Here is a 20,936-nt window from a genome sequence, read left to right as displayed (position 1 = left end):
TATTGGTATGATACAGCTGCAAATAAGTATTTGAACACCTGAGAAAATCAATGTTAGTATTTGGTAAAGTAGCCTTTGTTTGCAATTACAGAGGTCAAATGTTTCCTGTAGTTTTTCACCAGGTTTGCACACACTGCAGGAGGGATTTTGGCCCACTCCTCCACACAGATCTTCTCTAGATCAGTCAGGTTTCTGGGCTGTCGCTGAGAAACACAGAGTTTGAGCTCCCTCCAAAGATTCTCTTGGGTTTAGGTCTGGAGACTGGCTAGGCCACGCCAGAACCTTGATATGCTTCTTACAGAGCCACTCCTTGGTTATCCTGGCTGTGTGCTTCGGGTCATTGTCATGTTGGAAGACCCAGCCTCGACCCATCTTCAATGCTCTAACTGAGGGAAGGAGGTTGTTTCCCAAAATCTCGCAATACATGGCCCCGGTCATCCTCTCCTTAATACAGTGCAGTCGCCCTGTCCCATGTGCAGAAAAACACCCCCAAAGCATGATGCTACCACCCCCATGCTTCACAGTAGGGATGGTGTTCTTGGGATGGTACTCATCATTCTTCTTCCTCCAAACACGGTTAGTGGAATTATGACCAAAAAGTTCTATTTTGGTCTCATCTGACCACATGACTTTCTCCCATGACTCCTCTGGATCATCCAAATGGTCATTGGCAAACTTAAGACGGGCCTTGACATGTGCTGGTTTAAGCAGGGGAACCTTCCGTGCCATGCATGATTTCAAACCATGACGTCTTAGTGTATTACCAACAGTAACCTTGGAAACGGTGGTCCCAGCTCTTTTCAGGTCATTGACCAGCTCCTCCCGTGTAGTTCTGGGCTGATTTCTCACCTTTCTTAGGATCATTGAGACCCCACGAGGTGAGAACTTGCATGGAGCCCCAGTCCGAGGGAGATTGACAGTCATGTTTAGCTTCTTCCATTTTCTAATGATTGCTCCAACAGTGGACCTTTTTTCACCAAGCTGCCTGGCAATTTCCCCGTAGCCCTTTCCAGCCTTGTGGAGGTGTACAATTTTGTCTCTAGTGTCTTTGGACAGCTCTTTGGTCTTGGCCATGTTAGTAGTTGGATTCTTACTGATTGTATGGGGTGGACAGGTGTCTTTATGCAGCTAACGACCTCAAACAGGTGCATCTAATTTAGGATAATAAATGGAGTGGAGGTGGACATGTTAAAGGCAGACTAACAGGTCTTTGAGGGTCAGAATTCTAGCTGATAGACAGGTGTTCAAATACTTATTTGCAGCTGTATCATACAAATAAATAGTTAAAAAAATCATATATTGTGATTTCTGGATTTTTTTTTTTAGATTATGTCTCTCACAGTGGACATGCACCTACGATGACAATTTCAGACCCCTCCATGATTTCCAAGTGGGAGAACTTGCAAAATAGCAGGGTGTTCAAATACTTATTTTCCTCACTGTATAAGTTAAATTATATGTCTTTCTTTGTTTTTAAATTACTGTTGCTGAAAGGAAATATATCTGTGCTTAAATATATTTTTATACTGTGCAAAACGACTATTATGCCAAATCACTGTTTACGTGTTATTTCATCAGAAAGGCTCTGCTCCTTTGTATCCTTTCATTCTACTTGTCCTATTAAAGATTTTTCTGTGTCAGTTCATCTGCTGTGGGCTATTTACTGGTGGAATGAAAAGATGATGAGTGTTTGGAAACTGTTTTGAGAAATTGAGAAACGCAGGCCAATCAATTGTCATAGAAATTTCAGGAAAATACATTGAAAAGAACCAGTGGGCAGTCACTAATGTAAAAATACATTTATTCAGATTTAAGTGACTTTCATTTCACAGTCGGATATAAAACTGGCAGTCAGCTATTAGTAGCAATGATACATGCAAACATATTCCTTGGAGTTGTGAATACTAAATAAAGAATATGTTTTTATCTCACAACAATAATACACATGTCCAAGGCACAAATGGACACTTTCAGCATATGAGTCTTTTAAACAATGAGTCTCTGCAGATGAAGGTACCAAGCTCTATTTGCGCCATATACATCTACTCGATCCTAAAACCATGTTTCCTATTGCCCATTAACAAATGTTCTATCTACACATCTTAGAATAACTAACACATTCAGATGAGGTCAGCATCAATATAAACATACATAAAGCTAGATAAGACCTTTAAATTAGCACGCAACAAATGATTAAATATTAAGTATGAAGTATTTCCTGTATGAAAACATGTTACTTGTATATGATTTTACGTTCTGATCTCTAAAAGTGAGTTTTTTTTTTAAAAAAGGTGTGTGGCAGTTATTAATCTTAATATGTCTACAAGCATGCAGAAAATGATTTATCTTTTATTTTACAACAGGGGTTTGGTGTACCATCATAGGATGAAGAGAATAGTTTTGCGGATCAAAGCAACACTTAAGATTTTTTTTTAGACATGATAGAAAGTGCTGATGTAATTTATGTTTCTACTATTTTTTAAAAGAGATTTAGATTTTATGTACACCTGTACTTAATACTATTCTCTTGAATAACACATAAGGATTTGTTTATTTATCAAGCAAAAATGTAAAACACCACACTAACAGGAAAAGTCTAAGGAATAATAATTCACCCAAAAATGAAAATTCTGTCATTATTTTCTGGCCCATATGATTTCCAAATCTGAATGCCGTTTATTTTTCAGTGGAACAATTGCTCCACAAGAGGAGAATTTCTAAAGAATTTACACAAGCTCCAAAAACAAAATAACAAAACAATTCAAATGTATCATTTATTAATTTATTCATCTATCCATAAATACAAAAGAAGTCCATACAACTTGTGCGCTATGTTCTAAGTGTTCTGATGCCAAACAATAAATGACCAAAATTGAATGAAATATTCATTGATGATCTTTACCTCTGCCGGTGCTCACAAATTTCACTCACATCCAGTTCACACTGCACAGACAAACACTGACCAACGGCGACAAGCACCAACATTCTAAAGTCGCCGTTGGATTTAGAATTTTGGAAACATAATGGTTATGTTCACACTGCACCAACAGACACCAACAGACTTCGTTACAGAGAGTCAGAGTGGCTAAAAAAATGTATGATCCTTTTACCACAATCCAAATTTGACTTTTACTTATGCCTTTACGTGTCGTTCTTCACCTGAAAAAACGACGAATGAAGAGAAAGAGGTTGTGGGTAAAGCCTTAGTTGTTGCGACGTGAAAGACGGGACGCTTACTTAAATTTATGCTGAGAACTGCAAACAGATGATGATGTCCAGTGCTTTCCAAATTTTGCTCGGTTTGCCCCCAATCAGTTTCTAGACCAACCTTAGATGGTGACACCAATAATTCAGAGGTAAACTACAAATTTCAGAGATGCCATTTCACCCGGTGAACGCCTAATGATTAAACTTCGTTTCCTGGCAACAGGTAATAATCTCATATTTTATACCTTGAAATGTCAATTTAACCAACTAACAGTATTTATTATGGTAATTAAACAAGATAAATTAAGCTATTTAAGTGGAAATTATAAATATTGCTATTTGTAACAGCTATGTTGTACATATTGAATTGTTTTAGGGGAATCTTTTCGTAACCTGCACTACTTGTTTCGAAATGGATGCTCAACTTTAACTGAGCTTATTCCCGAAACATGTAGTCTACCATGTTCTCAGAGAAAAACATCTTAAGGTAGGTTATGTGATAAGTTGAGATGTCATCATCTTGTTGTGAACAAGAGTTTTACTCAAATGTAAGTTATAAACATTTAACATCTCGCTTTTTTCATACAACAGAATCCTAAAAATGGCATACGGTTAAGTGGATGATCCCAATTGATACCTAAACACAAGGGTAGATGATCTTCACCAGGGGCCAAAATAAACAAATTTATTTAAATAACACATCAATACATAATTACCTTTTCTCAAATAATATTTTGGCGTCCACTCTTGTGCTTTAATTTAATTATGCGCATCGTTAAGGAGCTGTCAGGTCCAGTGGTGCTGAACAAGGTCAAAGCTTTCAGCACTATCTAGTATATTAATAGTGTTAGTGCTATTCTATGCACAGAGATTAATGATGCATGCTCTATCAATGCATTTTATGCATTACACGCAATGTCGTCTTTAAGGAATCCATAAGAAAGAAATGTCAGCTGTACACTTGGCGAGAAAGGGCACCATAGTTCCAAATGCTGTAACCAAATGCTTAATTCCTTTGTGCTAATAACACAATTTTACAGTTCATATGTGTTTGGGAACAAAACTAAGTAATTTCACATCCAGAAATCTGCCATTTTTATATTTACAACAGCGATTTAGCACACCTGCTGCTAGCACCTAGCTCACACGCTTTCATTTCCATTGAGTTTTTTTAGGGACGCTTCCCTCATCATCATGGCAACTGTTCGTGGCCATGTCAGATTACGTCAGAGTTTGTTGGAAAATCATACCACACTGCTCAGACATTCCATGACCCAACAACTGCCGATTGAACACGTTCAGTCTACGAAAACAGACGATAACAATCGTCGACAGACGCCGACAGGGTTAACACACTGACTGCATTGGTCGGTGTCTATCGGTGCAGTGTGAACTGGCCGTTAGATGCATCAAAAGCCACAGGTTCTCAAATGTGTTTATATGGAACATAGCACACCAGTTAGAATATGCGAAATGGAGAATTAAATTCTCTTATTGTATTCCAAAGAAAAAATAACAACATAAGGGACATTAAACATTTACAGGATTTCCTTTTTTGGGTAAATGATTCCTTTAAGGAAAGAGTATAATAATTACATCTAATACGACTTCCTTGAAATTATGACATTTCATCATCAAACCTTTCTTCATCTTTTCAGACATTAGTGCAGTTTGGAATGTGTCTGGTCCGTAGCCTCTCTCCAACCCCAAGGCTTCCTAAACACACACACACGCACGCACACGCACGCACGCACGCACGCACACACACACACACACACACACACACACACACACACACACACACACACACACACACACAAAGCAGAAAATCACTGTAATTGCAACCAACAGACAAGGGCAACTCTGTGATCAATGCTTTCCACTTCAGTGTCATGGGATCAGTTCTTGATTACTGTGAATCAAAAAGTCCTGGGACACACAGAAGACAATCACCTTCCCTGACAGGAGAGTAATAAAAGTCAAATGAATGAATTGGGGTCCATCCACTGACCTCACGCTTCTAGAGCAACATATACACATCTCACACACACAAAGCACACTTTTCCTTGCCCCTTGAGCTCAAATCCCATCTTTATAAACATTAAACACAAAAGAAGTTCTCTTTAAGAAACCAACTTAGTAGATAGACAGCAACTCAACAAAACGCAACCTTATGAAAGTGCTTGAATGAATAATATTGTTTAAAAGGTTTGGGCTGTGAATTTAACATGTAAATGTATCCATTATATTAAATTAAATTACACATTTAATCAGCCCGCTGACCAGTGAAGGGATCTACAAACTGGTTTTTAACATGACACAACAACATCTTAATAATGCGGCGCTCATGGCACGAGACCCTAAAATAATAACAAGACGTGAACAACTGTAGGGCTGTCACGATTACTCTATTTAATTTAATTATTGCACTTTCTGTTCTATAAATCTGACTGAATCCAGACGATCTAAGAAGGTTATTTTCAGCAAACTGTGCTTTGGGTTTTGTTCTGTGTAAATTAACTAATTTGTGGATGTCCATGCGATCCTCCTCCTGTAAACTCAAGTGGGAATCCAGATAACTTTAATAACTGCTGTCAGTCAAAGCTCAATGAGCTTGCAATTAAAGCCTCACGACTTCTGCCATGCAGACACAATATGAAACAATCTTAACTGAGGGAGTAGCAGCTAGACTTTGCATGTAAAATTATTAACAGTGTTTACTCAAGAAGAAACTGAATGTCCAGATGGTTAAGGGCATTTTACATGGTGCGTGGCAAGCGACAAGCTTTTGCAATCTGTGCAAAATGTAGCACAAGCGCAACAATTCCCGCAACTGCTGCAGCTCAATGCAAGAGAGTGAAAACGTGATTACTGTAAATATTACATTCCTTGTTGCATGGATGTGATAGTTAAAACAAACCCAGTCAAATTAAACTGTCATATAATAGTTTAGCCATGAATATCCTAAATAAACAAAATTGGTGGGCAGACATGGTTTTCGAAAAGATAAAATATTTTATTTCCATGGCCAGTTTTCCTATATTAGAGTTCTAAACTGAAATGGGTAGATTGCGTTAAACTTGTTAATGAAAAAAGTACATTATGTAAAAGAACATACAAAAAAATGTGGCCACACCTGGAGAGCCAGTCTTTGTCAGCTTGAATTACTGCATATACAATTTTCATGTTAAAGATCTGCTTCAGGTGTCTGTTAGCTTTAGATATTGTTTGCACAATCGTTTTGATGTTGTTATCAATCAATCCTACAGTTAATCAAATGTTAGTCTAATGAACGCATTTTAGCCAAAAGGGACTTCACCTCAACAAAATTATGCAATCTTAGTTAAATATTTTTTTTATATTACACAATTAATTGGCAGAATAATCGTTAGAATACTCGCTAAAAAACTTGATAGTGACAGGCCTACACATTAGGCAAAGAAAATGAATAAATAGCACAGATAAAACTCAGGAATGCATCATATGTAAGTGGCCACCAAGTCTACAATGCAAAAAATAACTTTTTTGTATTTTTGTCTTTTTTCCTGTTAAAAATGTCTTATCCTTAAAAGAAGAAAATGACATTAAGATATTAAGTCTTGTTTTCAGAGAAATCTAACAACATTTGTGGGATTAATACTTTAAACAAGAAAAAAGTGTTTTCCAACAGGGTAAGAAGTCCCCCCCCCAAAATATCTTTTGACAAGTTAATCTTGTTTTAGGAATGTTTAGAAATCTTTCCTGGAAAACAAGACAAAAACACTCAATAAGAAAATATTTTTTTTTTTGCAGTGTACAGACAGATTAACAAACTTGATTGCAAAATGAATGGCTGTGCTCTGTAGACCAGTAATAGACTAATGTCCAATAATGTGGAAAAACAACAATATATATTGACTTTCAAAGCCACTTTTTGTAATGTCTTTTTAACACTACCCGTCTGCCACAATAATGTAATGAAATTGTCATTCAGGGGCTTTTCTCAGCAAATAATTACATGAAATATTAAAATATTGACTTCTCACACCTGTGTTGTGAGCCTCCAGTTCTTTTTCCATCAGTTCTCTGGGAGGTGGCAGATGGCTAAAGCTGTTGTGTGTTGTGGTGTTTAAGGGAAACTGTGTGTGCTTGGCATGGGTGCTGCACGACATGTACGAGGTGGCTGGTATATGCGTGCCATTTTTCTCCTGTCCGACAGTGCTGATCATCTCTGGCTCCTTCTCATGGGTGTCCTCTGTCTCCACATGGATCCATGGGATTTTACTGATTTAAGAGAATCAACAGAACCAATACATTAATTAATGTGGAGATCAGAATAAATGTTTTAATTTTCTTTTTTTAATTAAAACAGTAACTGATGCTAATAAAGAATTCAAGGATAATTTGTCATAATTTTTTTGGAATTTCCAGGGCACATTAAAATTAAATAGTGCATAACTATTCCAGATTAGGTTAGCTGAATTGTGAGATTTGTGAGAGGTGAGGCATACCGTTTGAACTTGTAGATGAAAAGAATGGCTAACCCCACCAGGCCCAGTGAAACCAGTAACATCATGGCAGAGCCACTGGGCAGAGCACTGGAGTCCACAAGAGGTGCTGCAGGCAATATTAAACAATATAACTTGTTATGTCCCATTGCATTTATTTAGTGAGTTCTCATATTGTATAATGCTTGAGGAACTGATACTGCACAATATTGTTATTCAGAACATGACTGTAGCTAACTCTTTACTTGAAGCCTTTATATATCATACATTATATGAATGACACCTCAATCGCCATGACACACTGGCGACATCATGTCAGACTGTAAGAAATACATCGTAGCCAACTGTGGTCCCATTCATCCCAATCAGTGAAGGTGACTCACATTACGGGAGTGGTGCAGAATAGAAGCGAATCGGCGAGATTTGCCCACCCCGGAGATTTCCAAAAATTGTCTCAGATGGCAGAACCGTGGCCAAAATCATACAGTGTGCAATGGGTTTTACAGACTTTGAAGGAGGAACCAGAGCCATGTCTAGGGACGATATCATAGAGCAGGCTAATCAACTGGCTGCCCGGTTGATTAGCCAAATCCAGCCCACCAATCATCTTTGTCAGGCCCTCCGACTGATTTTTGATCAAATTGTCTTGCCATCTAAAATACCAGAGTGCTCTCTGTGCAAGACTCAGCATTCATAGGTGCAAGCCTCAGCAATCAGCGGTGAGTTTAACAATGCTCATTGGCATGTGCAATAGCATTCAACCATAATCAGTTGTCCATACCGGAGCACGCGTTTAAGCTTTTCTGGCGATAGTTTAGTTATGCTGCTTTGCAAAAGATAGATCACATCATTGAGATAAGCGTTTGATAGCATCTTTTTCAATCAAATGTATTTATATTAAATTATTTGGTTGTGTGGAGTGCAGTCAAATCTACAGGTGTAAAAAATGATCACTGCATTTGTGACACAAATGTTGTGGTCGCAAATATGAAGAGTCAAACAATCATGTCTCATCTGTTCAGGGTCTGTAAGGCTTGGAAAAAAATTATAACATGAAACTGAGCCTGCAAATATCCTGATAATATTTGGTTCTATACAGCTGTGAGTCAGCCCTCTCAATCATGAACAGCATCAACTCAGTTTGTTCTTCTTTTGCCAATGATTATCTATACACAAATTTTGCTCCTGCACTGGCCAATGTGTGCAAATTCACAATATTTGCTGGACTTTTTTTCCCTCACTGAATAGGATGATACTTAATATAGAAAATGGAAGAATAGATATTTTATCACTTTATTTTTTCCAAAAAGAAATGCATTCTTAAGTAAACATGATATTTTTATATGACCATTGTTTTCATATGTGGGTTGATATTGTGAGAGGGCTTTAGCAGGTGTAAATGTATCTCCTCAGTTTTAATAATTTGCAAATGATAGCAATAACATTTTTAAATTATTATTATGTTTTTTTTTTTTTCAAAGTAATGTTGATCAAAAATTATAAGTCATGTTTGTACTTCAGCCAGATCTTATGAAGAAATTTATGGCCAGACCTTAAAAAATTATAATTCAACATACAGTATACCTTGTGACTATATTAATATTAATAAATGCACAGTATTAACGGTGTTTTATAAGTAACATGTTACTTGCGATGAAAGCGTTAGCTAAGAAAAAAATAATAATGATATTTTCAAGAAAGTAGTTGAAGAGCCCTGTAATAGAGACTTGGTAGTGGGCTCCTTTGATTTGGGCCAGTAAGCAATCACACAAAATATTTTAGCAACCACATAGCAATGTGCTAAAACAACATGGAACACCTTGCATCCACCAGGGTTGGGAGGGTTACTTTTGAAATGTATTCCACTACAGATTACAGAATACATGCTGTAAAATTGAATTTGTAATGTATTCTGTTAGATTACTTAAATTCAGTAATGTATTCTAAATACTTTGGATTACTTCTACAGCAATGGTAGATATTTTCACTTGTTTTGACTATAAACTCTGCCAGTACAGTAAGACAAAATACACGTGTTAAAAATACATTCTCTGAAAAACGTAAATATCTTATGCAGTGTTGTTTCTAAAACAAGATAAATCAAATTGATCATGTTGTAATGATTTTTAGATATTTTTACAGGAATACAAAAATAATTTTCAAAAATATGTTTTTTGCCCTAATATCAAAGGTCTTACTAGAAAAAAGGAATTATGATCCAATGTAAATTTTCTTGATAAAAAAAATATTATCGTGCCTGGTAACATGTGCATGTAAAATGGTTAGAAATAGCATTTTAGCTTTTAGCATTCTCTGTCTGCTCGTATGAATGTAACACATCACAAGAAAGCATTTCACTGCTGTTTAAATGCACTTTGGATCGTATAATTTATATGTATAAATGTTTTCCATCTGAAAGGACTAAATATTAAATGAAACAAATGACAATAAAATGCAAAGTAATCTATTCAGTAAACAAAATACTTTTTGAATGTAACTAATATAAATACCAATGATTTAAATTGTAACTGTAGTGGAATAAAGTTACTTATATTTTGTATTTTAAATATGTATTCCTGTTACATGTTACTCCCCAACCCTGGCAACCACCAACATGACCCTAACATTTTGGCAGCAACATTTACACAGACAAGAACCTCTAAAATTTCCACAGAATATGTATAATTTGTATAACAAATATATTATCTATATTACATATTATATTATAATACATTATATACATACACTGGCAGCCAAAATTTGGAAATAATGTACAGATTTAGATGTTTTGAAATTAGTACTTTAATTCACCAAAGTGGCATTCAACTGATCACAAAGTATAGTCAGGACATTACTGATGTAAAAAACTGCACCATCACTATTTGAAAAAAGTCATTTTTTATCAAATCTAGACAGGCCCCATTTCCAGCAACCATCACTCCAACACATTATCCTTGAGTAATCATGCTAAATTGATACTAGAAAATCAATTGGCATTATGTCAAATGAAGCTTAACCTTGTCTATGTGTTTGTTTTTGTGTTGCCACAGTATGCAATAGGCTGTTCTCTTACGAGAGGTTGTCTCGTATTGCGTAAGATAGCTTACGCTACGGGAAAGATTAATCTTTTCTGAGATATTGAAGCCAAAAAATTATCCTTAATTTTTGTATCCATTGTCAACGCAGTGCGGCAGCTGCAGACCTTGAGCGGGCTAGCTAGCGAGCTCATAGGTTGCTCTGCGGCAACTGCTGCAGCCTATAGACGAGCTTGGGCGAACTCGCATCCAATGAGAGGCGTCCGCGCGCTCACTGCATCAAAGCCTGCCAAAATGGGCGTGACTAGAGTGCATATAAGCGTAGTTCGTAGGCTGGAACCCTGATTTTCATCTCTTCAGCGAAGCTCTTCGCATCGCTGACCTGGAAGCCGCGTCGCCGTTCGAGGGGCATCAAGCAAGCGTGGACAGCGCTAGAAGAAGCCGGCCGTCTCAGCCACCTTCAGCCATCCTGCGAAGCTACGCCATCCGACGACGTATCCTTTTATTCAGCAAGCTAGTTCTCACGAACTATTCACAAAAGAGTACGAGCGTCTTTTTCAAGATGTCTCGCTCCACTTGCGCCTCATGTCGCGCCCTTCTCAGCACAGGAGACCGCCACATCATCTGCGCTCTCTGCCTGGGACTGGGGCACGCAGAGCTCGCCCTCACTGAGGCGGATGCGATTCTGCGAGGAGCTACCGATGTCGACCCTGCGGGCTCGACTCGAAGCGCTCAAAGCAGAAACCGCCGCGCCGCCTTACCTTCAGCCGCGCAGGAAGAAGCGCCGCTCACAAAGGCTGCTGGAAACTGTGGTTGAAGCGACTGCCTAGCCGACATGGGAGAAGCAGAGCGCTCCACGTTCCTCAACGCACCGCTCTCTCCGACCGGTCTCTTCGGCTCCGCGGTGAGTGGCATTGTTGACCGCTTCTCAGAAGTCCAGAAAGCCACCCAAGCCATGAACCTCTTCCTGCCGCGTCGCGCTAGCTCCTCTGCAGGCCGCTCACGTGATCAGCCTCCTGCACGAGCCTCTTCACAGCGCCCAGTTCAACAAACTCAGACTTCTCAGCGTCGACAGGGCAGCCGCCCTCGATCGCGCTCAGACAGCCGCCGCAGACCGCCGTCGCAGACCGCCGCCCCCCCGCAGGCCTCGATCTAAGGTAACGCTGAAACCCGAGCAGCCGAAGTCTTCCTAACTGTGTTGAACAAACGACGGCTCAGTCCCGCCGCGGCCGGACCACCGTCAAAGCTTAGCCCCTGTCAGTCCCCTTCTCTCAGGCTACTGCAGTGGTGAATTTAGCAGCCAACAAGCCGGTGACACTGCCCGCTTGCCTGCACTCAAACGCCATTTTCACGGCGACCCAAATAAATCTTGTAAAGAGCAAACATGTCTTATGTGTAGAAAATGTGCCCACAACCCAGCGTTCACCCCTACACACAAGCATAACACATCCCGTGCCCCTATCAGAGCACGCTCTCATAAAGCGGTTACGAACCGCTCGAGCGTCAGAGTCAATGAAGGTGCCCACAAATGCGTGCACGCGCCCATTCTCTGGCTGCTCTGTCACACGACCAGCCCTATGTGTAGAAAATGTGCCCACAATCCAGTGTTCACCTCTACACACAAGCACTGCATGTCTCGTGTCCCCACCAGAGCACGCTCACATAATGCGGTTACGAACCGCTCGAGCGCTAGAGTCAATAAATGCGCCCACGAATACGTGCGCACGGCCATTCTCTGCCCGCTCTGTTACACGGCCAGCAAACATTCCTCTGTGTGTAAGTCCCGTGCCCATGACTATGCTTGCGCATCACGTAACAGATGTGACTCTTTCCCCATTCATTCCAATCGGGAAGTCACTCACAAAACAGCCTGTTCATGCTGTCTGCGAGCAATCATGCATAAACACACTAAACGCGCTCACACATTTTGTTCAGCGCTCTGTGTGCGGCAATCAGAGCGAATTGGCCATTCACCCTCTAGCGTTACGCTTCAAAGCGTGGGAAGCTATTCCAGGGATATCCAAGTGGGTGTTAAGCACAATACAACAGGGCTATTTGCTACAGTTCGATCGCCGCCCTCCTCGCTTCAGAGCGGCTCGAAACCACTGTGAACACGGAAGCAGCGTGCATGCTTCGTTCAGAAATAGCAAGCCTTCTGTGCAAAAGGGCCATAGAGAAAGTGCCACCCTCTCTGAGCAAGTCGGGGCTTTACAGCCGTTATTTTCTTGTTCCCAAGAAAGACGGCGGCCTCAGACCCATATTAGATCTCAGGGTTTTGAACAAGGTGCTTGCAAAAAGACCGTTCAAAATGCTTACAATCAGGAAACTCCTTGCGCATGTGCCTAGGGGACTGGTTTATTTCTCTCGATCTGAAAGATGCATACTTTCAGATTCAGATAAATCCCGTCACAGGCCATTCTTGAGATTCGCCTTCGACGGCCAGGTTTATCAATACACCGTCCTTCCGTTCGGCCTGTCCTTAGCACCCCGTACTTTCACGAAGTGCATGGATGCGGCGCTCGCACCCCTGCGGAGTCAGGGTTTGCGAATTTTGAACTATTTGGACGACTGGCTGATTATGGCACAGTCACATATGGCGCTTCTGTTTCACAGAGCAGTTCTCCTCAGCCATCTGAACAGTTTGGGTCTTGCAGTCAATTGGACCAAGCGCTCACTACAGCCCAGTCAGACAATTTCCTTCCTTGGAATAGAACTAGACTCCGTGGCAATGACGGCTCGCTTATCTACACAGCTGCCCGTGTTCAGCGACTAGCCGCATCTTTTCAGATGAACAGCCTCACGCCTCTGAAGAAATTCCAGAGAGTGCTAGGTTACATGGCCTTAGCCGCAGCAGTACTTCAGCTGGGTTTACTGCACATGCGCCCACTTCAGCATTGGCTAAACACCCGTGCGTCTCGCCGGGCTTGGGCCACAGGCCGCCAGCCCATCAACCTATTCCATCTGATGAAACGCATACTGAGTTGGTCCCAGTGCCACCTGCGCTCGCTGAGGGCGACGCACGTGCCAGGCCACCTGAACGACGGCCCGGACAGACTGTCCAGAGACAATATTCCCCCAGGGGAATGGTCCCTGCACGCTCAAACAGTCCAGACGTTATGGCACCTATTCGGCAGAGCAGAGATAGACCTCTTTGCGTCCAAAGAGAACTCTCACTGCCCAATATTTTTCTCGAAAAGTGAGGACGCGCTGGCCCAGGACTGGCCCAGAAGCCCGCTTTACCCCTTCCCTCCCGTCTCGCTATTGCCACAGGTAATGCAGAGGATCAGGGAAACGTGTCACTCGGTGCTCCTCATAACCCCGCGTTGGGAGAATCAGACATGGTTCCCGGAGCTTACGCAGCTGTCACTGACAGCGCCGTGGCCCATCCCAGTGAGAGAAGATCTCCTCTCTCAAGCTTGCGGCACAATCTGGCATCCCCACCCAGAGCGCTGGGCGCTGCATGCGTGGGTGATCAACGACTACCCGTCGCTCTGCCAGAAGGAGTAATAAACACCATCATACACGCTAGAGCCCCTTCCACAAGAAGACTATGCGTCAAAATGGTCTGTGTTCTCAAAATGGTGCACCGACAGAGACCTGGACCCGCGGACATGTGGGGTGTCGTCGCTGCTCGTATTTCTACAAGAGCTGCTGGATAAGGGCAGATCCCCATCCACGCTCAAAGTGTATGTGGCGGCCGTTGCGGCGTTCGCTGAACCCCTGCACGGCCAGTCATGGGGTAAAAACGAGCTGGTCATCCGCTTCCTCAGGGGAGCTAGAAGGATGAACCCCCCGCGCCCCCCCATCGGTTCCTATCTGGGATCTTTCTATAGTTCCTCGAACCACTTCAATCCGTGGATTTGAAATACCTTTCACTCAAAACCGTTTTTCTGACTGCCCTGTCATCAGTCAAACGTGTGGGAGACCTTCACGCGCTGTCTGTCAGCGCTGCGTGTCTTGAGTTTGGACCAAGTGACTCCAAGGTCATTTTAAAGCCTAGACACGGCTATGTTCCCAAGGTGATCGGTACTCCTTTCAGAGCACAGGTCATTTCCCTATCGGCGCTGCTAGCATCCGATAGCAAACGCGACGCCAATCTCCTTTGCCCGGTCAGAGCACTGAGACTGTATACTGCGCGCTCCGCCACTTTCAGACGCACCAAAGGTCTCGCTGCCTCGAAACAGACACTATCTATGGATAGTGGATGCTATTGCTGCTGCATACGCATCAAAAGACCTGCCATGCCCGTTGGGCATTAGGGCTCACTCCACTAGAGGCATGGCATCCTCGTGGGCATGGTCCAGCGGGATTTCCATTCACGACATATGTGTGGCAACGGGATGGACTTCCCCCTCCACCTTTGTCAGATTTTACAATATGGAAGTGCCCGCTCTGCAGGCAAAACTACTAGCGGTTTAATACGCTACAGCTCCCCTGGTGAGCTACACTGATGGGACACATTCCACACAGACCGGCACCGCCGCTCTGTCGTTCCCTTCCCACTATGTGCTTATGTATTACACAATCAATGACCCGCATTCTTGCCGGCCAAATATTATTTCCCCACTCATAAGGGCTCCCCGGGTCCCCCTTAATTCCCTGGGGCTCATACAGTGGATGCTTGGCGCGCACGGCGTTGACAATGGGTTCCCGTAGCGTAAGCTAGCTTACGCAATACGAGAGAACCTCTCGTAAGAGAACGTATCGGTTACCTAACGTAACCTCGGTTCTCTCTAGATGAGGGAACGAGTATTGCGTAGCCGGCCGTGCTCGCGCCACGAGCGACTTTTCGCTTCAGTCAATGAAAACCAGGGTTCCAGCCTACGAACTACGCTTATATGGATACAAAAATTAAGGATAATTTTTTGGCTTCAATATCTCAGAAAAGATGAATCTTTCCTGTAGCGTAAGCTAGCTTACGCAATACTCGTTCCCTCATCTAGAGAGAACCGAGGTTACGTTAGGTAACCGATACGGCATGTCTTAAGGTTAATATTAGGTCAAAAAGGGCAAAAAAGAAACAGCTTTCAGTCATCAGTCAATCATTGTTTTGAGGAATGAAGTCTATACAATGCTTGAAATTGCCAAAAAACTGAAGATTTCATACAAAGGTTTACACTACCAAGGCCGTAACCAGGATTTTTCAAATACCGAGGTCAAAAATCCCCCACAAAAAAGAAAACGCAAAAAAATAAACACTTGATAAATACGTTTGGCTGACAACATATTTATTTTCCATAACAACATGTGCAAACTGTGCACCGTGTGTGTGTGTGTGTGTGTGTGTGTGTTTTCCTGTATCTGGGTGTGAACTGTTGAAATATAACCTATAGGTAGTTGTGGCATTTGAAGTTCAGTTTGAAGTTTATGTGAGTTTATATGAGCTGTGCATTCTTTAATTGGTTTAGGAAACACTCTGCTACAGCCGACAACTTTCGTTTTGACATGACAGCGGTATCTGCAAGTACGTGTCATGTGACTTTCCATTGATGCAAGGATAATTGTCTCGTCGGCTATTTTCACTTCCCAATGAAACGACACTTCAAGAAAAAAATACAGAGGACATGACCTCGGTGTCCTCAATGGTAGTTACGGCCATGACTACACATTTCACATTTCATGCAGCACAAAGCCCAAGTGGGTATGAGTGGGAGTGTTTGCGCTACCGTGGGTGTATTTGTATGCAAATGAAGTGGCGCAAAGCCCAATTTTCTATTTTTCTAAGAAATATGTCATCGCTATAAGACGTTTCAATACCACCTCTTAACTCAGTGCAAAGTCCAAATTCAGTTCCTGCATTTGCAGTTTGGAGATTTAACCAGCAGGTGGTAATAAAGTTCATGTACAAATTCTGAAAGTACAGAGCATCAAATTATGTCTCTGACCATCGCTGTTGAAGCTGTTTTTTAAAACAAAAAAATATGAGATTTGTGTTACATTTTCTAGAGGTTATGGTTTATTTTTTTAATTATGATTATAATTTTTATTGGTATGTTTATATGTATATTATTATTGTATATTTATAATTTGATTTAAAATGTAATTTGTAGCCTTCTAGTAATTATACCTGTTGTCGTATAGTGATTTGTATGTCTGCAAAAGGAGCTTGTGAAAGGAGAGAGTAAAATGTTTGTATTTGGTATGATTTTTTTGACCATTTCGTTATTTTGATTAAATTGTCATTTCGTTTGAAGTGTAATTTTAATTTAGAAATATTTTTGGTTTAATGTTTCTTGTTTCAATAAAAATTATTATAATTTATTTTTTTAAATCAAATGTCGACTGATAGAAGTGGAGCATGCGGATACAATTACTATTAATATTATCCATGATTGGTTTTCAGTGGATGAAAATGATTAATAATTAATAAATTCTCTGTAATTTAACAGAGCCAACATCCATAACCTGAACATCTAGGTTACTGTTGTAACCTCCGTTCCCTGATGGAGGGAATGAGACGTTGTGTGAAGCACCACTAGGGGACTTTCTTGAATACCACGGTTACCTCTGAACTTGAGAAAAGGCCAATGAGAATTTGGCAGACAGAATTTGCATGTCCCTCCCCAGGACATAAGGGTATAAAGGGAGGGAATCATGCATCTGTTTATTCAGGTTTTGCACTGAGTTGCCGAGAATAAGGTTTGGCCATTGCAGTGGCTCGGTTCAGCGTCATGGCCAGGGGGACACAACGTCTCGTTCCCTCCAACGTCTGTCACTCACTTCGACGTTGTGTCGAGTGAAGTGACAATAGGGGTCCCTATTCAGTCACGCCATGCACTGAACCGTGTACATGCGCTGTAAAAATGTTGGCTAGTAGAAGCTGATTTTGCCGGTTGATAACAGACCCACTACAGAGCGTCCGGTGAGAGACTTTTACCAGAGATGATCAGGTATTCGGGAATAACCCATTTATTGTCACCACAACTCAGTACACTGAATAAATTCGACTTTGCATGTGTGTGTGGTTCTCTTACGAGAGGTTCTCTAGTATTGCGTAAGCTAGCTTACACTACGGGAAAGATTAATCTTTTCTGAGATATTGAAGCCAAAAAATTATCCTTAATTTTGTATCCATTGTCAAGGCAGTGCAGCAGCTGCATACCTTGAGCGGACTAGCTAGCGAGCTCATTGGTTGCTCTGCGGCAACTGCTGCAGCCTATAGACGAACTTGAGTGAACTCGCGTCCAATGAGAGGCGCCCGCGCCGTCACTGTATCAAAGCCCGCCAGAATGGGCGTGGCTAGAGTGCATATAAGCGTAAGTTCGTAGGCTGGAACCCTGATTTTCATCTATTCAGCGAAGCTCTTCGCATCTCTGAACTGCAGAAGCCGTGTCGCCATTCCAGGGGCATCTAGCAAGCTTGGACAGTGCTCGAAGAAGCTGGCCGTCTTCGCCACCTTCAGCCATCCTGCGAGCTACGCCATCTGGCGACGTATCCTTTTTAGAGCAAGCTAGTTCCTCAGCGAACTTCACAAAAAGAGCAACGAGCGTCTTTTTAAAGATGCCTCGCACCACCTGCGCATCATGCTGCGCCACTCTCAGCGCCGGAGACCGCCACCTCATCTGCGCTCTCTGCCTGGGACTGGAACATGCAGAGCTCGCCCTCGCTGACGGCGGATGCGACCTCTGCGAGGAGCTTCCGATGTCGACCCTGCGGGCTGGACTCGGAGCACTCAAGACCGAAGCCGCCGCGCCGCCTTTCGTTTCGCTGCGCAGAAAGAAGCACCGCTCCCAAAGGCTGCCGGAACTGGTGTTAGAAGCGACTACCTCGCCGGAGCCTCTCCCTCGAGCCTCGCTTTCACCCCTGCCGCCGAGCGGCCACACTGCTGCCATCTCGGATGACGAGGCGGAGGATAAGGGCTGCTGTTCCATCATGGCTTCGGACAGTGAGGAGTGGTCAGGCTCCCAAGCCTCCTCCTCGGCCCAGGAATCCAGCAGGACCTGCGCCGGAGTCGAAGAAGAACTAACGCGCCTCCTCACACAGGCCGTCGACCGCCTCGGGCTCGAGTGGTCACCGCCCTCTGAGAAGGCTCCCAACAGACTCGATGGCTGCTTTCTTCAGAGCTGTCACCGCGCGGCTCCCTTCCTGCCGGAACTCCACGCCGAGCTCTCTAAATCGTGGAATGCGCCTCTCTCGGCCAGGAACCGATCCCATGTCTCCACCTCTCTCGCTTCGGTGGACGGCTCCACCGAGAGGGGCTACTCTTCCATCCCCCCGGTCGAGGATTCGGTAGCAGCACACCTTTGCCTGCCCTCCGCGAGATGGCGGTCTAAGCCAGTGCTCCCGTCTAAGGCCTGCAGAACTACTTCCGCCTGTGTTGGCCGCGCCAATGCCGCCGCCGGCCAAGCCACATCTGCTCTGCATTCCATGGCCGTCTTACAGATCCTCCAAGCGGACCTTCTTCGAGAGTGGGATGAGAAAGGCAGGCACCCAGAGGCTGTTTCAGATCTAAGGAGCGCGACGGATCTCGCCCTTCGTGCCACCAAAGCTGCAGCTCAAGCCCTAGGGAAGTGCATGGCCGCGCTGACTGTGACCGAGAGACACCTATGGCTAACGCTAGCCGACATGAGAGAAGCTGAACGCTCCACGTTCCTCAGCGCGCCGCTCTCTCCGTCCGGTCTCTTCGGTTCCGCGGTGAGTGGCATTGTTGACCGCTCGGAAGTCCAGAAAGCCACCCAAGCCATGAATCTCTTCCTGCCTCGTCGCGCTAGCTCCTCTGCAGGCCGCCCACGTGACCAGCCTCCTGCACGAGCCTTTTCACAGCGCCCAGCTCAGCAAAGCCAGACTTCTCAGCGTCGACAGGGCGGCCGCCCTAGATCGCGCTCAGACTGCCGCCGCAGACCGCTGCCCCCCCGCGGGCCTCGACCTAAGATTGCACTGAAACCTGAGCAACCGAAGTCCTCCTAGCTTTGTTGAGGAAACGACGGCTCAGTCCCGCCGCGGCCGGACCACCGTCAAAGCTTCGCCCCCTGTCAGTCCCCTTCTCTCAGGCTACTGCAGTGGTGGATTCAGCAGCCAACAAGCCGGTGATACTGCCCGCTTGCCTGCACTCAAATGCCGTTTTCACGGCGACCCAAAGAAATCTTGTAAAAAGCAAACATGCCTTATGTGTAGAAAATATGCCCACAATCCAGTGTTCACCCCTACACACAAGCATTACACTTCCCGTGTCCCTATCAGAGCCCACTCACATAAAGCGGGCACAGCCAGCTCGAGTGTTAGAGTCAATAAACGCGCCCACGAGTCCGTGCACGCGCCCCTTCTCTGCCCGCTCTGTCACACGGCCAGCAAACACCTCACTGTAAGTCCCATGCCCGTGACTATGCTCGCGCATCACTTAACAGATGTGACTCTTTCCCCATTCACCTCAATCGGGAAGTCACTCACAGAACAGCCTGTCCCTGCTGTCTGTGAGCAGTCATGCATAAGCACAGTAAGCGCGCTCACACATTCTGTTCAGCTCGCTGTGTGTGGCAATCAGGGCGACTTGGCCATTCACCCTCTCGCGTTACGCTTCAAAGCGTGGAAAGCTATCCCAGGGATATCCAAATGGGTGTTAAGCACAATAAAACAGGGCTATTTGCTACAGTTCGATCGCCGCCCTCCCCGCTTCAGAGCGCGGCTCGAAACTACTGTGAACACGGAAGCAGCCTGCATGCTTCGTTCAGAAATAGCAAACCTTCTGTGCAAAAGGGCCATAGAGAGAGTGCCACCTTCTCTGAGCGAGTCTGAGTTTTACAGCCGTTATTTTCTTGTCCCCAAGAAAGACGGCAAAAAGACCGTTCAAAATGCTTACATTCAGGAAACTCCTCGCGCATGTGCGCCAGGGGGACTGGTTTATTTCTCTCGATCTGAAAGATGCATACTTTCAGATTCAGATAAATCCCCGTCACAGGCCATTCTTGAGATTCGCCTTCGACGGCCAGGTTTATCAATACACCGTCCTTCCGCTCGCCTGTCTTTAGCACCTCGTACTTTCACAAAGTGCGTGGATGCGGCGCTCGCACCCCTGCGGAGTCAGGGCTTGCGAATTCTGAACTATTTGGACGATTGGCTGATTTTGGCACAGTCACATACAGAGCTTCTGTCTCACAGGACAGTTCTCCTCAGTCATCTGAACAGTTTGGGTCTTGCAGTCAATTGGACCAAGAGCTCACTACAGCCCAGTCAGGCAATTTCCTTCCTTGGAATAGAACTAGACTCCATG

At 43.7% G+C, this 20,936-nt stretch overlaps 1 protein-coding gene across 1 annotated transcript in view; it reads right to left on the bottom strand.

Moving 5' to 3' along the window:
- Positions 1–1,808: 1,808 nt before the first annotated feature.
- Positions 1,809–20,936, bottom strand: part of sorcs3b (sortilin related VPS10 domain containing receptor 3b) — a 138,392-nt gene continuing 119,264 nt past the window's right edge. The window contains exons 25-27 of the mRNA XM_052145176.1: positions 7,698–7,803; positions 7,235–7,470; positions 1,809–4,923 (exon numbers count right to left, since the gene is read on the bottom strand). Coding sequence (XP_052001136.1) covers positions 4,862–4,923; positions 7,235–7,470; positions 7,698–7,803 — 404 coding nt within the window. The 3' untranslated portion in view covers positions 1,809–4,861. The remainder of the gene's footprint in view (positions 4,924–7,234; positions 7,471–7,697; positions 7,804–20,936) is intronic.

The sequence above is a fragment of the Xyrauchen texanus genome, chromosome 16 (assembly GCF_025860055.1).
Source record: "Xyrauchen texanus isolate HMW12.3.18 chromosome 16, RBS_HiC_50CHRs, whole genome shotgun sequence".
In the NCBI taxonomy this organism is placed as follows: Eukaryota; Metazoa; Chordata; class Actinopteri; order Cypriniformes; family Catostomidae; genus Xyrauchen; species Xyrauchen texanus.
Note: the sequence above shows the minus strand (reverse complement) of the source record. Positions and strands in the feature narration are given on the sequence as shown.